The sequence below is a fragment of the Wolffia australiana genome, chromosome 11 (genome assembly GCF_029677425.1).
Source record: "Wolffia australiana isolate 7733 chromosome 11, ASM2967742v1".
Lineage (NCBI taxonomy): Eukaryota > Viridiplantae > Streptophyta > Magnoliopsida > Alismatales > Araceae > Wolffia > Wolffia australiana.
The window spans coordinates 16,045,001-16,059,659 of record NC_135845.1 but is presented as its reverse complement, the minus strand read 5'-3'; the positions used below and the strand labels follow the sequence as shown (position 1 = coordinate 16,059,659).

The window sequence follows — 14,659 nt, the reverse complement described above, 5'->3', positions numbered from 1 at the left end:
TACGAATTCTTCCAGTATTCGTGAACCTGAAGACAAGGACAGATAACAAATATTGTTCATAAAATTACGAGTATTGAGCCTTCTGCATGATAAAGGAATGGGCTGGCGCTGACTTAAGATCATGTGAAGACGGTTAACGTTTCTACGCCGTTCTTTCAATGCGGGGACCATCTGAGAAGGAACCTCCCAAAGTCAGCGACTAGCACAATAAAAAATAACTACCTGGTCAAGTTTAGGCAACTGTCCAAACATGGAACGAACTCCGGATGAACAGTATCATAGAAAAACATGTATTTGAGTTCAGATCAAATTTAGAACAGAAGAGTTCTGTAGAGTGCTCGTCAGACAAGATGGAGCGAAGAGCTGTGCTGCTTCTCTTGTTCGTTCTTCTCGCAGAGAGGCCGGTTCTCTCGCAAAGTCTAAACAGGTTAAAAGATCCCATACCCGTGAAAGTAGGAGTCATCATCGACATGGGCACTTGGGTGGGGAAGATGTGCTGACCAGCATTTCATTAGCGGTGGACGATATCTACGCCAAAACCCTAATCTCACCACGCGGCTCGTCCTCTATCCCCGCGACGGGAAGGCAGACGTTATGGCCGCCGGATCCGCAGGTAAATTTTCATCCTTCTTAGTACACCAAATTCTTGATTTTTCGTTCCATTTTTTTGCCAAAAGATCAAGTTCAGACTTGCATCTGCAGCCCTCGGACTGGTGAACGAGGAAGTCTTATAGGCCACCAATCTTCAAAATCAGTTATCCCGCTGTTAAAGAAAATCATTGGCTTTCACTTTCCAGCCTCTTTTGGCGCAAAAGCAAGTTGAATCTCGAAACTCATCCATCCCACTGCTAAACAAAATCCTTGGATTTCTTTTCCAGTTTTTTTGGCGCAAAAGCAAGTTCAATCTCCGAAATAATTCATCCCACTGTAAAACAGACTCTGATTTTCACTTACCATTCTTTTTTCGGCGGAAAACAATTTCAATCTCCAAAATCATTTATCCCACCGATAACAAAATTCCACGACTTCTCTTTCTATTTTTTTTCTTCAGCAAAAATATCAAATTCTGTCTTCAAAATCATTCGTCCCACTGTTAATTAAGATTCCCGGATTTCTATTTCCCATTTTTTTCTGGCAAAATCAAATTCAGTCCCCAAATCACAATCCCATAAAGAATAACTGTTCAATTTCTCATTCTTTGGTCGATTGATAACCAAATTGAAACTTGCATCTTCAGCTCTCGGACTGGTGAACAAGGAAGGAGTGTCGGCCATCCTGGGCCCTCAGAAATCCGGGCAGGCGAAGTTCTTAGCAGATATCGCCGGCAAGGCTCGAGTGCCCTTGCTCACCTTCTCCGCAACGAGTCCCTTCCTCTCCTCTTCCGCAACTCCCTACCTACTAAGAACAGCGCTCAGCGACTCATCCCAAGCGGCCGCGGTAGCCTCCGTCGTAGCGTTCTACCATTGGCGAGAAGCCACCATCATCTACGAAGACACTGACTATGGCAACGGCGTCGTCCCCTTCCTGATTGACGCCCTTCAAGCGAACAGCGTCAGAGTCCGCCATCGAAGCGTCATCTCTCCCTCTGCAACGGGCGATCAGATCGTAGAAGAACTTCTCAGCTTGAAGACGTCGCAGAACAGGGTGTTCGTCGTTCATTTGTCTCTTCCACTCGGCGAGCGGGTATTTGTCAAGGCAGCGAAGTTGGGGATGGTCGTCAAAGGCTACGCCTGGATAATCACAGACGGGATCGCTAGCCTCGTCGACGCCCTTGACCCTGCGGTCATCGGTAACATGCAGGGCTTTATTGGCGTGAAGCCGCACGTAAGAAAGAGCCCCGCCTACGAAGCTTTTATACGACGCTGGAGGCGGAGATACAGAAGCGAGAACCCGGACGCCGAGAGAGTAGAACCGAGTATATTCAGTCTCTGGGCTTACGACGCCACGTTTGCCCTGGCCATGGCCGTGGACAAGGCTCCGCCCATGTTTACCGCGTTCAAGAAACCGAGAATTTTGAGTAATTCAACGGATTTGATTCGATCACGGAGTCCGAGAGCGGACCGGCTGTTCTTAGCGATCTGGCGGGTGTCCAGTTTGGGGGAGTTAGCGGGCATTTTCGCCTGGTGAATGGGCAGCTAAAGAGCACCGGGTATCAGATTATCAACGTGGTGGGGAATGGGCAGAAGGGCGGGCTTCTGGACAGATGGCCGTGGTTTGAGCTCCTCGCCGGAGGGGTCTTCTGGGAAGAAGAGCGAGCTTCTTGGGACTGTGGTTTGGCCTGGTGACTCTTCTGTTGTGCCCAGAGGGTGGGAGGCTACCACCGGAGGGAAGAGGCTTCGTGTTGGCATCCCTGTGAAGGATAGCTTCTTTGAGTTTGTAAAATTTGAGACTGATCCCATCAGCAAGCAGAAAATACCCACCGGCTACTCCATTGAAATCTTCGACAAGGTGATGAGTTCGTTGCCCTACCCGGTTCCCTTCGACTATGTTCCCTACGCGGAGAGCGATGGCACCTCCGGCTCTTATGACCGGCTCGTGCAGCAGATTCACGTTGGGGTGAGCTCCGAAACTCAGTGCTAATTCTTTTTTTGTTCTTTTTTTTTACTCTAATTTTCATTTGCTTACAACTTTTTAAGTCTGTGGATGTATTCTTTTTGTTTTTCTAAATTTTTTTATCCTTTTTTCTTATTTTTATTGTCTATTCCTTCTCGTTTTTCATTCTTATTTTAACCTTTTTACTTTTTTGTTTTAATTTTTTTTAATTATTAGTTTTATACTTTTATTTTTACTTTTTCTCTTTTTAGTTTTTACTTGTTATTACATATCTTTTATTTTCCTGTTTTACCTTTTATCTTTATTTTCTACTTTTTACTTGGTTACTCTTTAATTTAGTTTTGTATTTAGTTTCTAATTGTAGTTGTTTTTTCATTTTTAGTTGTAGTTCTGTTTTCTCTTCATTGTTTATTTTTATTTTTCAGTTTAATATTTATTTTTTTCTCATTTTTATTGCTTCGTTTGCTTTTATTGTTCACTAGTTTATTTCTCATTTGTTCCGTTTTGATATTTCTATTGCTTTTATGCTTTATTTCTCTTCCTCTTTTTCATGGACCAGCGATATTTGATTTACCTATCAAGTTCTTTTTCAATGCAAAAATAGTTGGACTCTGTTCTTGTTTTATTCTGACAGTCTTGCTTAATAACTGCATGTGAAATCGATGCATTTATGTATCTTTCTGAGTATTATTCTCTCTGGTTATTACGCCCATTTACGCAGTCTATTCCAAAAATTAACATGACATTGTCTGGTAAACAGAGGTTTGATGCAGTGGCAGGCGACGTTACTATAACAGCGAATCGGTTCCAGTATGTGGACTTCACACTGCCCTACACGTTTTCTGGTGTTTTCATGATCGTTCCCTTAAAAGAGGACAACAAGAGAGGAAATTTCTTTGTGTTCATGGAGCCTTTAACGAAACAGCTGTGGGTGTGCACCCTGGGCTTCTTCATCTTGATCGGCTTGATAGTTTGGGCAATCGAGAAAATGGAGAACAATGAAACTTCAAGGGCCCTGTTTTCCATGTCATTACCGACATTCTCTACTTTGCCTTCTCCACAGCCGTCTTCGCACACAGTTAAGTTTGCTATTTCTCCTTCAACGATGACAAAGTATAGTTATATCTAACGGACCGTTGATGCTTGACCAGAGAAAGAGCTCAAGAGCTGGTTATCCAAGGCGGTGGTGACCGTGTGGATTCTCGCGGTGCTCATTCTCACGTCATCTTATACGGCAAGTCTGGCGTCTATTTTGACGGCGGCAAAGCTTAAGCCGGCGTTTACTGATATGGAAGAGGTGGTTAAGAGCGGGAAGCAGGTGGGTTATGGTAGAGGATCTTTCCTAGAGGGGCTCTTGAAACCCACCTTTGGTTCCAAGCTCATTCCGCTGACTGGCCCGGACGAGTATGCCGCGGCACTCGCCAATGGTACAGTGATTGCAGTCTTTCATGAACTCCCATACATACGCCTCTTCTTAAAGAAGTACTGCAAGGGCTACGCAACGGTTGGCCCAACCCACAGAACTGCAGGATTTGGATTCGTAAGTTTTTCTTCTCCGTTTTTACTTCTTATCCTATCTTTCCGTCCGCTCTCTTTCTTCTGAAGTGATAGAAATGAAGAACCCCTGATGAGCTAGTTCTTGTTGATTTTTTTGGTTTCAAGAAAATGTAGAACGTGGAGTGTTGAACAACAAAGTTCTCTCCTTGTTTTTCGCCCGGGGAACAAGAGAGACAAGAGAATAAAGGATATGAGTGAAATCGAAGAGCCTCAACTCTATTCAACAAGCAGATTACATGTTCATATACAGTGCATGTATACACATTTTCAAAGAAACTTTACAAATAAAGTTTCAAAGACATTCTACATATAAGGAATAGAAACCTTTTGAAATTACAGGAAGAGTTGCATCTCTTCGCCTTGAGAGAAAGAGAGACATAAAAAACAATGGACACAAGTTTACTTGATCATGATTCCCAAATCTGGTGGATTCAAGTTTTATTTAGTTTGGGCAAAGTTTAACGTGATTTTAATGTGGGGTTCAACGTGCGGCTTCATCCCGTCAAATTTGCGCTCTCAAGTTAATGTAATTGTTGCTTGGTTTGGTCTTGTTACACGAGTCTGTAATAGTAGATCGCATCTTAAACGTCTGAATATCTGTTTCCTGTGCGGTTACGCATTTAATTACTATCTTTGAGTGTTGCGGCCGGTGAACTTGTGTTTCTCTGGACTCCACTCTCAACTACTCCTCGAATAAAACTTGTGTCTTTTATCACTGAGTTATCATATCCTCGGTATCGTCTCCATTTTTCAGGCTTTTCCCAAAGACTCTCCCATTCTCTCAGACGTCTCCCAGGCAGTGGCCACAGTGACGCAGGGTCCATCGATGAACGATATAGAGAAGAAGTGGACGATGGCAAATGATACAAGTCAATGCGAGCAAGAGGAAAATGGTGGTGGTCTTATAACATTGCACAGCCTACGGGGGCTATTTATCGTCGTGGCCGGTATATTCTCTGCTGCACTTGTAATTGCCTGTATTTCGAGGCTTCTCCGGTGCTTAGGAATACAGAACCAGCAGACACATCCTGAAGAGGAAGAATCGATTGTTCAAGACGAGCCGCAAGTAGTGCATGAGGAGTTGCACGCAGTACAAACACAGGGAGCAGATGGCGTTGCTGCCATAAAGACATGAGGGTACGTAACCCTAGAGAGACATCCTCCACCCAGTCGTTGACGTTTGTGTGTATGGCGTGCCCCAGGATTCCAGCTAAATAAGATGTGATTGAAATCTTGTTTCATGAACAGTTAGTAAATTTGAATGACAATAAAACCTAAGCACTGCTGAATATTATTGTCAGTACACTGATATGTGATCAAACGGGTCCGCAAATAAGTCCTGCTTAATGTTATTGACGTTCATTAAGTAGACTCTACGAGGACCACATGAAAATCAAACTATAAACATTATTCAGTGGAGTAGTTATATAATAAAAAAATTTATTAAACTCTTGTTTTTCGGGTGTAAACGAGCAACAACTGTATCCACAGGAGTCAACTTCAACTGATAACACTGAAAAGATAGTAAAGACAATAGCCTGGGGATATGAACGGATCCTCTTTTAGATTGGGAACGCCATCTACTTTCCCATATTTGATGGATAGTTTTGGCCTACACATATTTAAGTTCCTCTAAGAACTCGACAATCTTATTCAAATCATGAAATATATCTCCGGCTAGATCGTTCAGCTATTTATTGTTAAAAACACTTCAAAACAAATCACCCTTCTGAAAAATAAAAGCAGTAAAGAAAATTAAATACAAAAATAAGTCTGAAATCATGAAATATATATATATATTACAAGTTAATGACCGAAATTACTTTTCATAATCAACGTGCATTCATGATTACAACGAATCACTTCACGCACTATAAATTTCTCTCTAAATCATTCTCTTAATATGTTTGAAGTTCCCCCACTTCAATGTGGAAAATAGTGAGTTTGAGCAAAGGTTTCACGAAGTGACTGAGTAATATTTACCTACTGAAGATTAATCATAAAGATATTGTGACAAGGTTCATGTTCTGAGAATATAAATATGACTACGATGAAAAGGAGCAGTCTCCTGACGAGTGTGATCATTCGCGAGGAATGTAGGTAAACTGGAAGGAGCACCATCAGTTAAGGACTAACGTCTTAGAAATAATCCTGAGGAGGTTGCCTAATTCTCCTCCAAAACACTCTAGTGGATAACTTAGATGTAAAGCTTTCCAATGACAATAACGACATCCAAAATAAGTTTTACTACTATTCACATCTCCGTCACTCAACCCCACACCCCAATTGCATCGTGAAGGACATGTAACTTGAGCAGCCACCGGAAGACTAAATCACTGACCAAAGCAACTAGTCATGATCAAGGAATAGCGCATTTAAAATTTCATACACCGCCAATACTGATTTAAATGAGTTCATGAAAGCCAACCAACCATAGACCGAACATCTAGCCCTCTTACTTCCTCTAGATTCATATAAACTTATTACGTCAACCACAACTTGCCTCTCCTACTGATACCGCCTGACTCCAAAAATATTAAAATATATATTTTGACCACACCATTCACATATTTTATTGTATATTCCCCAGTCCCTTTGGATTGATATCAACTTACCTAATATTACTAAATGGAAAATTAATAAATATGTTTTCATTACTCAATACTTTAAAATGAATAATTTAAACCAGATTTGGGTTAATACTTAAAATAGATAAACCAGATTTAGGACATAATCTTTGGTTAAATATATGGGTTAGTAATGAATCATTTGAAAAGTTACATATTATAGTCAATGTACATTTCTGATATTTCATTCACTTATCTGAATTACTTAATTCATAAATATTTAACTACGAACGTAAATTCAGTCTTTGAGCTTAGAATGGGTCCAATGATATCAAGAATCAACAAGCCTTTTATTCAAATTTCAATCTAATCCAGTGAATTTAATTAATAAAGATAAACTTATTCATCTGCCCAAGTAATGTCATTTTATCTATTTGTATGCGCCGATCTAGGGCTTAAAAAAGGTTGGACAATGAATTCTATTGTTGGATCAAATTTATTTACTTGACTGATACATGAGCCTAAGGGGTCACAAACGACGTGGGAATTGGTGGATATACTATGTTATAGGGACTTAAATAAACGTATCCAGAATAAGTATCAATATAAGGCACCCATTTCATGTTCATATGTGAAGATTAAGATTTACGGATGTTTTTAAAACAATGTTTTGATGAATGTTCAAAGTGATGCATGCCTGAATATGGGTTGTGATCAAAGCACAATAGGCCCTCAGTCAAGTAGTTGACTGTTTGTATGTGAAACGAAAATAAGAGCCTTAGATATATTAAATGTTATGTTGATATCTTTAGTTAAATATTATGTTAGACATATCTAAAAGTTTAAAATTACTTTAGATATCAAGTCCTTGGCATAACAGCTAGTTGTGTTCTTAACTCTTGACAGGTATTTTGAATTTAAGGCAAAATTGTAAATATAAACAAAATCAAATTTAAAATGATTGATATGTTATATTGCTTAATCATAATAAATGAATATGGCTGTTGGACTTTTGACAGATTACCATTATGCCCCTTTTAGATTTCTAAATCTATATATGCAGTTTTGTGCCCTAATCTCAAACCCCCTTCTCCTTGCCCTTTGAAAATTGAAGGCCAAAAGCTAAAGAGATCTTTCAAGTCCTGGAGCAATTGGAAGCATTTTTTGAGTATTCTTTGAAGAGACCATTTGTTTCTAACATCAATCGAAGTCCATAGAACTTGGAATCATGGTTTTTGGTGCAGGGTTTCTCAAGTTTCGAAGAAAAGAAGGCTGGGACCCAAACTTCGCACATCTTGGACCGTGTGATAAGTTTATAATTTTAGCATGTTGTTTATCCCAATTTGAGCTCTTGATCAACATATAAATTGTTCCTAATATCCATACAAAACCAAAGAAATTCGAATCATGTCATTTGGTTGCGTTTGGAAAGCTTTACAGGGATTTGAAGTTGAACACGGGAGGAATCGACTGGGGATTAAAGGACGTTGAAAGATTCATATTTGGAGATTTCTATGATTCATTTTTGAATATCTTGTGTGATATAATATATGTGAGAAATTGTGTTACAAAACCATGCCAGTAGAATCATTGCATTTGGTGCAGGATTGAAAAAGACATCGGCGTTTTCAGCATCAAAGGTCAAACCCGAATTAAGACTTTTATCCAAGAAAAAATGTGGAGGAGAAAAGGATAGAAGAAAGAACGACCACAAAAAAGGAGGTATTATTGAAGGGAATTCATAGCTAGATTTATGAATATTTAACTCAATATAATTTTGATATAAAAGATTTTTTGTTGAAGTACTTAACATTGATGATTGCCTAAGATACTATTTCAAGTAGCCATCAATACTAAGTGTTGTTGAGGAGAATAAATCATTCATATATATACGGTTATTGCTGGACCTTTGTGATCACTCAGGTCAAGGCTTTGGGGTCCTTAAGAAGAAGAATTTGGGGGCTAAGTTGAAGTAGATTAAGCAGTGTCATCCCGTGGAAGCCTTTGAGGGTTGAGGACAACAAAGCTTCATCGACCGTTTCTTTTTCTTGGTATCCTTGTTCAGCCTTATTTCCATGTGATTTGCTTTGGAGGCATTCACACAAACTTTTTTAGGGCACGTCATTATCTCGGACGGATACCCCGAACAACACTAAGGATTAGCCTGCTGTATAAAAATAACTCTCTTCCATTTCCTCTACCTCCTTTCTTACGAGAAAATCCTAGGCTAAATTAAATAAAAATAAAATATAAATATAGAACCTCATTCACCCCGCCCCTTAGGTTGTTCCTTAGCGACCTAAACTAACAATATGTCAGTGAGCCTTGGTGCCCCCTTCTCCTATACCGTTCTCACAATTGTCACTGAATCATGTTTAATTATGTCGCACGCCTTCCTGATATCTCTTTCTACCTGTCACATAATTTCCTCATATATAGATAGTCTCTGGTTTTCATGACACTCTAAAATTTCATATGTCACTGTTACATCATATGTCAGGCCTTCTTCATCAAAATAAATAATGTTACTTAATGATGTTTACTTTTACACCTGGTGAAATGCAGGTTAAAATTTCTTAAAGGATTTGTTTTATCATCATTCTAAAATATCTGGTTTTGAGCGCCTTGGAAGAAATAATCAATGAAGAAAATATCTTATTTCATGTCGCCATCTCTGGAAATCAATAATACATTTTGAGGATTAATTTATTTGTTATCCTTTCTGCCATCTACTAGTTGACATCTATCATTAGGGTCCCCTTAGATTATTAAAATCATCCTAGAATTTATTATAGGTTATAGATTCAGGGAAAAAATAGTTTCATGATCCATAAAAATCTTTATTTTTTTCTAAAACCAGTGAAAATCAGTTCTGTTTAAGAAGTATAAGAGATCACTGATATAAAGAAAAGAATTTTCCTCCTGTTATATATGGATTTGAGTTCATTTCTTAGGACCTATGTCTCATTCTCTTTAGTCAACGATTTAGTAGATGGAATTACTTACCTTGACTCACTTTTAAAGCTTTTTAATAACTTTTATCCGCTCATATACAACCCCCTTGTTTATCATTTTTATAAATTTCTAATCATTGATATTATCTTCTCACCCCAACGTTTATTTTTTGTACCATAAACTTAGTTCCTAATCAATATTCCTTGTCAGTAAACATTCATACAAATGGACTTAATTTTTTTTTCATCTAAAACCATCGATGAATTTTTATAATTTGTTATCGTGACATAGTTTAATTTTAACAGCCATAAACTTGGGTTATGAATTTTCTTTATATATTTCATTATAGAGAATATTATAATTCCAGAATGCCTTATTCTCTTTCAAGGAAATTTCTGACCAGTCCAGTATAGAACATATTGGGATAAAATAAACATGGATTGGAATGTGGAAGCATAAAATGTAGAGCTAAATATTTGTAAACTAATGCAGAACCCTCGCTCTAGTTAATGTGTGTGTAGTGCTTGACCATATTGATAAAAAGATAAACATTATAAGGTATATTTTTTTAATTTTACAATTGTTTCATGACAGAAAAAAACATATACCCCAGATGTTTACCCAAATTATGAAATAGAACCGAAACGTTTTCTACATCCTCTTTTTTTTCAAAAAAAAAATATTTATATTTCTTTTATACATTCTCTAAATCATATTTTAATAGTCCCTGGATGTTGTGTTATGGTCCCTTGATTGGGTGATAGAAAACACTTTGTATGCAAATAAATTATTGATTTATTCCCAATCAAACTCTAAAATATAATATATTACATATATCTTGTGGGAAACTTGTTCCACTCGTGACTTGGTCCCTTTAACATTGTTCTAAAGCCATTCAAATGCCCGGCCTCTAGAAGTATCTACTAAATTGAGCTGCTCTTTGATCTTCACTTCTTATTCTCCAAGTCTTCTTGAAAACCTTGTAGATTTACAAATTATGAAGACTCTCTTCTAGGATAAAATGAAAAAGCTGAGGAAGGGCGGGCTGCCTAGCTTTAGCTCTCCTGGGGCTAAAATAGGTGTTCCTTCCTTATTTATATTTTACTTGGTATTTTCGATAAAAACCTATTAAGTCACATACATTCACCAATTCTTCTATGATCTTATGCGTGTCACCCTCTACACCCATATATCATTCGAGTTAATAACTTATGGAAAAATGACTACAATTAACCAAGCGTATTAATCAATTGTATCGATATATGGATTAATTAACCAATGATTGATATAACCCAATCGTTAGGTTAATTTTCCAGCCCTTAAGGTGCCAAGCTACAACTCGTGATCCAAAGAGATCAAATAGTGCTCAAATTCTCTCATGGACCTTTACTGCCATCGATCACCATATATTACCCTTTATATACACAAGAGTTCCTAATGACTTAGAGTTAGGTTGATGGTCAAACCCTAACCCATCATTCCTTCAGTGCTGTATGTAATGAGGATAAGTGGAGAACGCCTTCTACAATATCCTCACTAACCTGTCAAAAGACTTAGCAGCCTTGTCTTCATGGAATCAATCATCTTGATTGAGTCATTGCCTTGTTTATGATCCTTGAAAGCCTACCTAGGGAAATAGTTGCATCCTTTTATACCAAGGTCAGATGATCCCATCGTTACCGCACAATCATCTCCATATGCTTCTTCTAATATCCAAAATATGACTTGTTTGAATCTATGGTTAGAGACTCATAAATTGTATTTAAAACATAGTTGCATATTCACGAGGTATTCTCGGTGTCTCATGTGAATGGATCAGTTATACAAATGTGACATAAATTAATCTGATCGACACTTAGTATAATACCATACAGAGACTTGTTCGGATAATTTCATTGAACTCGTTATTTAAAGAGTATCCAGTATCTGCCCTTAGAGTCACCACCCAACATCCAAATGATCAATGGTACTTTGTATAAGTAGGACTGGTTAGTAGTATTCTATGCAGATAATTTAATGTCCATGTTGACTATCCATCAAATAGGAATATTTATAATTTGTGTTTAAGGACTAGTGATCATTATGTTGTGATCTCATCATAGTTGACTTGGCCATTGTACGTACTCATGGAATTCATTATAAATAGTAAATTGAAATAATAATGAAATAATATTTCATTTGATGAAATTAAATAAAACAAGGTGGTGTGATTTGGCTTGAGGACTACATAACATCCATCACTCGAGTATCACTCCATGTGATTAATAAATCTTATTTAAGTCCTAAGTAAAAGGGTATAATGCATTAAAGTGTACCTAGGCCATGGTTTAATTATTTAATAATAATATCTTCCAGATCTAGCCATTATGGGGACCTCTTTTTCAAACTCACCTATATGCCTTAGCATCATCCTTCCTCAAGTGTGCCCTACTAGAGTAACCCTTCCTTAGTATCACCCTTTCTATGGGAGTGGTTAGAGATGGTTTGACTAATGGATATTATGTGGCCATCAAGCCAATCAATTTACCATGTTTATTTAACTTCATTATTGTTCCATGTTTGACAGCTTTGTCGTTGGGGGCGACGTACGTATGACCTTATTGAGGCTTCGCGTCTTGTCGGAGTGGTTACCTGCAGACGCTCGTGCACCGAGATCCGTAGCTATCATTCTGTTTGACAGGCCCCGCAGAACGAACGGGGTGGCCACGTTAGATTTTGAACAAAGAATCTGAAAACATTTCTTACTTAAGGGTTTTGTCAGCATATCGGCAAGTTGATCATTAGTGGATATACACGCACACGTAGTCGTCAAGTGACACTCTTTCACGAACAAAATGGTAAAACAATTTCAATGCGTTTTGTTCGAGAGTGAAAGACAGGATTTTTGGTAAGATAGGTTGCACCCAAGTTGTCACACCAGAGCGTTGGAGGCATACCTGAGTGGACACCGAGTTCGGTAAGAAGAGATTCGACCCAGATGGTTTCGGTGGTTGCATGCGCGATGGATTTATACTCAGCTTCAGTTCTAGAGAGAGATATTGTAGCTTGTTTCTTAGAGGACCAACTGATAAGATTGCCACCAAGGAAGATAAAATAACCATGGGTGGAGCAACGATCAGTTGGGTCACCAGCCTAGTCAGAATTGCTATAAACATTAAGATGCTCTGAGGTGTTTCAAGTATACATAAGGGCATAACCAGCAGTACCTTTAAGGTACCTTAATAAATGCTTGACCGCAATCCAATGTTTGGCATGAGGATCATGCATATTCTGGCATGCTTTATTTACGACATATGCAATATCTGGCCGTGTAATAGTTAAATATTGCAAACTCCCAACAATTTTGCAATAAAGTGTGGGGTCTAGACGTTCATCAGATTTTGCTGATAGCTGTTCCGAAACAGTAGTAGGCGTACTCGTGGGTTTAGATGCACCCATGTTGGTCATTTGCAGAATTTCGGACAGATATTTAGACTGAGAAAGGGATATACCATTTGGGTGTGGAATTAGTTCAATGCCCAAGAAGTATTTGGCACGGCCAAGGTCCCGAGCGGGGAAGGTGTTTTGAAGAGTGCCAATTGTGTCTGAAACAATAGAATGGTTAGATCCAATAACAATAATATCATCGACATAGACGAGTAGAAACAATTGAGAGGAAGAACAATTTTTAAAGAATAAGAAGGTGTCGGTTTTGGAGCTATGGAAACCCTGGAGAGTGAGAAACCTTGGAAACCGTGGAGACTGTTTAAGTCCATAGAGGGATTTCTTGAGAAGACATACGTGATTCAGGTAAGAACAATTAAGAAATCCAGGCTGTTGACGCATATAAATGGTTTCATTTAGATCGCCATGAAAAAATGCATTTGATATGTCAAGTTGCTTGATGATCCAGTTACGATTAAGTGCAATGCTTAAAAGAAGTCGAATAGTGGTTATTTTGACTACTGGGCTAAATGTTTCGTTTATCCCTGAGCTACGAGTCGGGCCTTACATCTTTCTAAGGACCCATCGGCTCGTAGTTTACGTTTAAAAACCCACTTGGAACCAACAACGTAAGTTCGACAAGGAGGTGCAATTAGTGTCCAGGTATTATTTAGACGGAGAGCAGATATTTCTGCTTCCATCGCTTGTTTCCAGAGTGGTGAGGCAAGTGCTTCAGCAATAGTTTTAGGTTCAGTGGGTAAAAATTCAGAGGTTGTTTGAGGGCGTACCTGGACTTGGAGTGCATTGGTATTACGGAGAATTTGTGCTCGTTCACTTGAGGAGTGAGGGAGGTCTAGGAGATTGTAGATGCGACGAGTACGAAGATGTACCAGATGTATCAGTTGGAGTAAGTGTATTATTAGTATGTTGTTCTAGTGCCGTGTCAGAATGTTGTTCTGGTGTCTTGTCGCCATCCGAAGGTGAAAGTACGGATTGCTCGACGCTTGTTGACTTTGGAACAGTATCTGCTAAATCGGAAGGTGTAATAACATGATGACTTGCTTCATTCAAAGGTTTTGATCCCAAAATTCCGTCAGCAGCTAGTGGTTGATTGAATGATGATGAAAAAAGGAAAATATTTTCATTAAAAATTACATCTCTATAGATATAAAGACGATCGGTGGACAATGATAGGGGTACCCTTTGTGTAGGGAGGAATAACCTAGAAAGACACACCGTTCAGAGCGAGGGGATAGTTTATTTTTGCTATAAGGACGTAAATGGGGAAAACAAAGGCATCCAAAGAATTTTAAGAAGGTATAATCCGATAATTTTGAAAATAGAAGTTCATACGGGGATTTGTTCTTTAGAACTGGTGATATCATTATGTTGATCAAGTAAGATGCCATGACCACAGCTTCATCCCAGTACTTTAGTGGTAGCGATGCTTGGTGGAGCATGCTGAGAGCTGTTTCCTCTATGTGACGATGCTCGCGTTCAGCAGTTCCATTCTGCTCCGGAGTGTGAGGACAAGAGACCTGATGTTTAATGCTACATGTTAGAAAATGTTTAGACAGAGATTGATACTCACCCCCCTAGTCAGA

At 38.6% G+C, this 14,659-nt stretch overlaps 2 protein-coding genes across 2 annotated transcripts; both read left to right on the top strand.

The window, feature by feature from the left end:
• Positions 1-350: 350 nt before the first annotated feature.
• LOC144709099 (glutamate receptor 2.8-like) lies at positions 351-2,127 on the top strand. Its single transcript, XM_078582501.1, has 3 exons — positions 351-427; positions 492-613; positions 1,238-2,127. Exons 1-3 carry the CDS (start codon positions 351-353, stop codon positions 2,125-2,127), a joined length of 1,089 nt encoding a protein of 362 aa, XP_078438627.1.
• A 1,436-nt stretch (positions 2,128-3,563) lies between these two features.
• LOC144709879 (glutamate receptor 2.8-like) lies at positions 3,564-5,413 on the top strand. Its single transcript, XM_078583529.1, has 3 exons — positions 3,564-3,631; positions 3,705-4,093; positions 4,865-5,413. Exons 2-3 carry the CDS (start codon positions 3,842-3,844, stop codon positions 5,243-5,245), a joined length of 633 nt encoding a protein of 210 aa, XP_078439655.1. The 5' UTR covers positions 3,564-3,631; positions 3,705-3,841; the 3' UTR covers positions 5,246-5,413.
• The last annotated feature ends 9,246 nt before the right edge of the window (positions 5,414-14,659 follow it).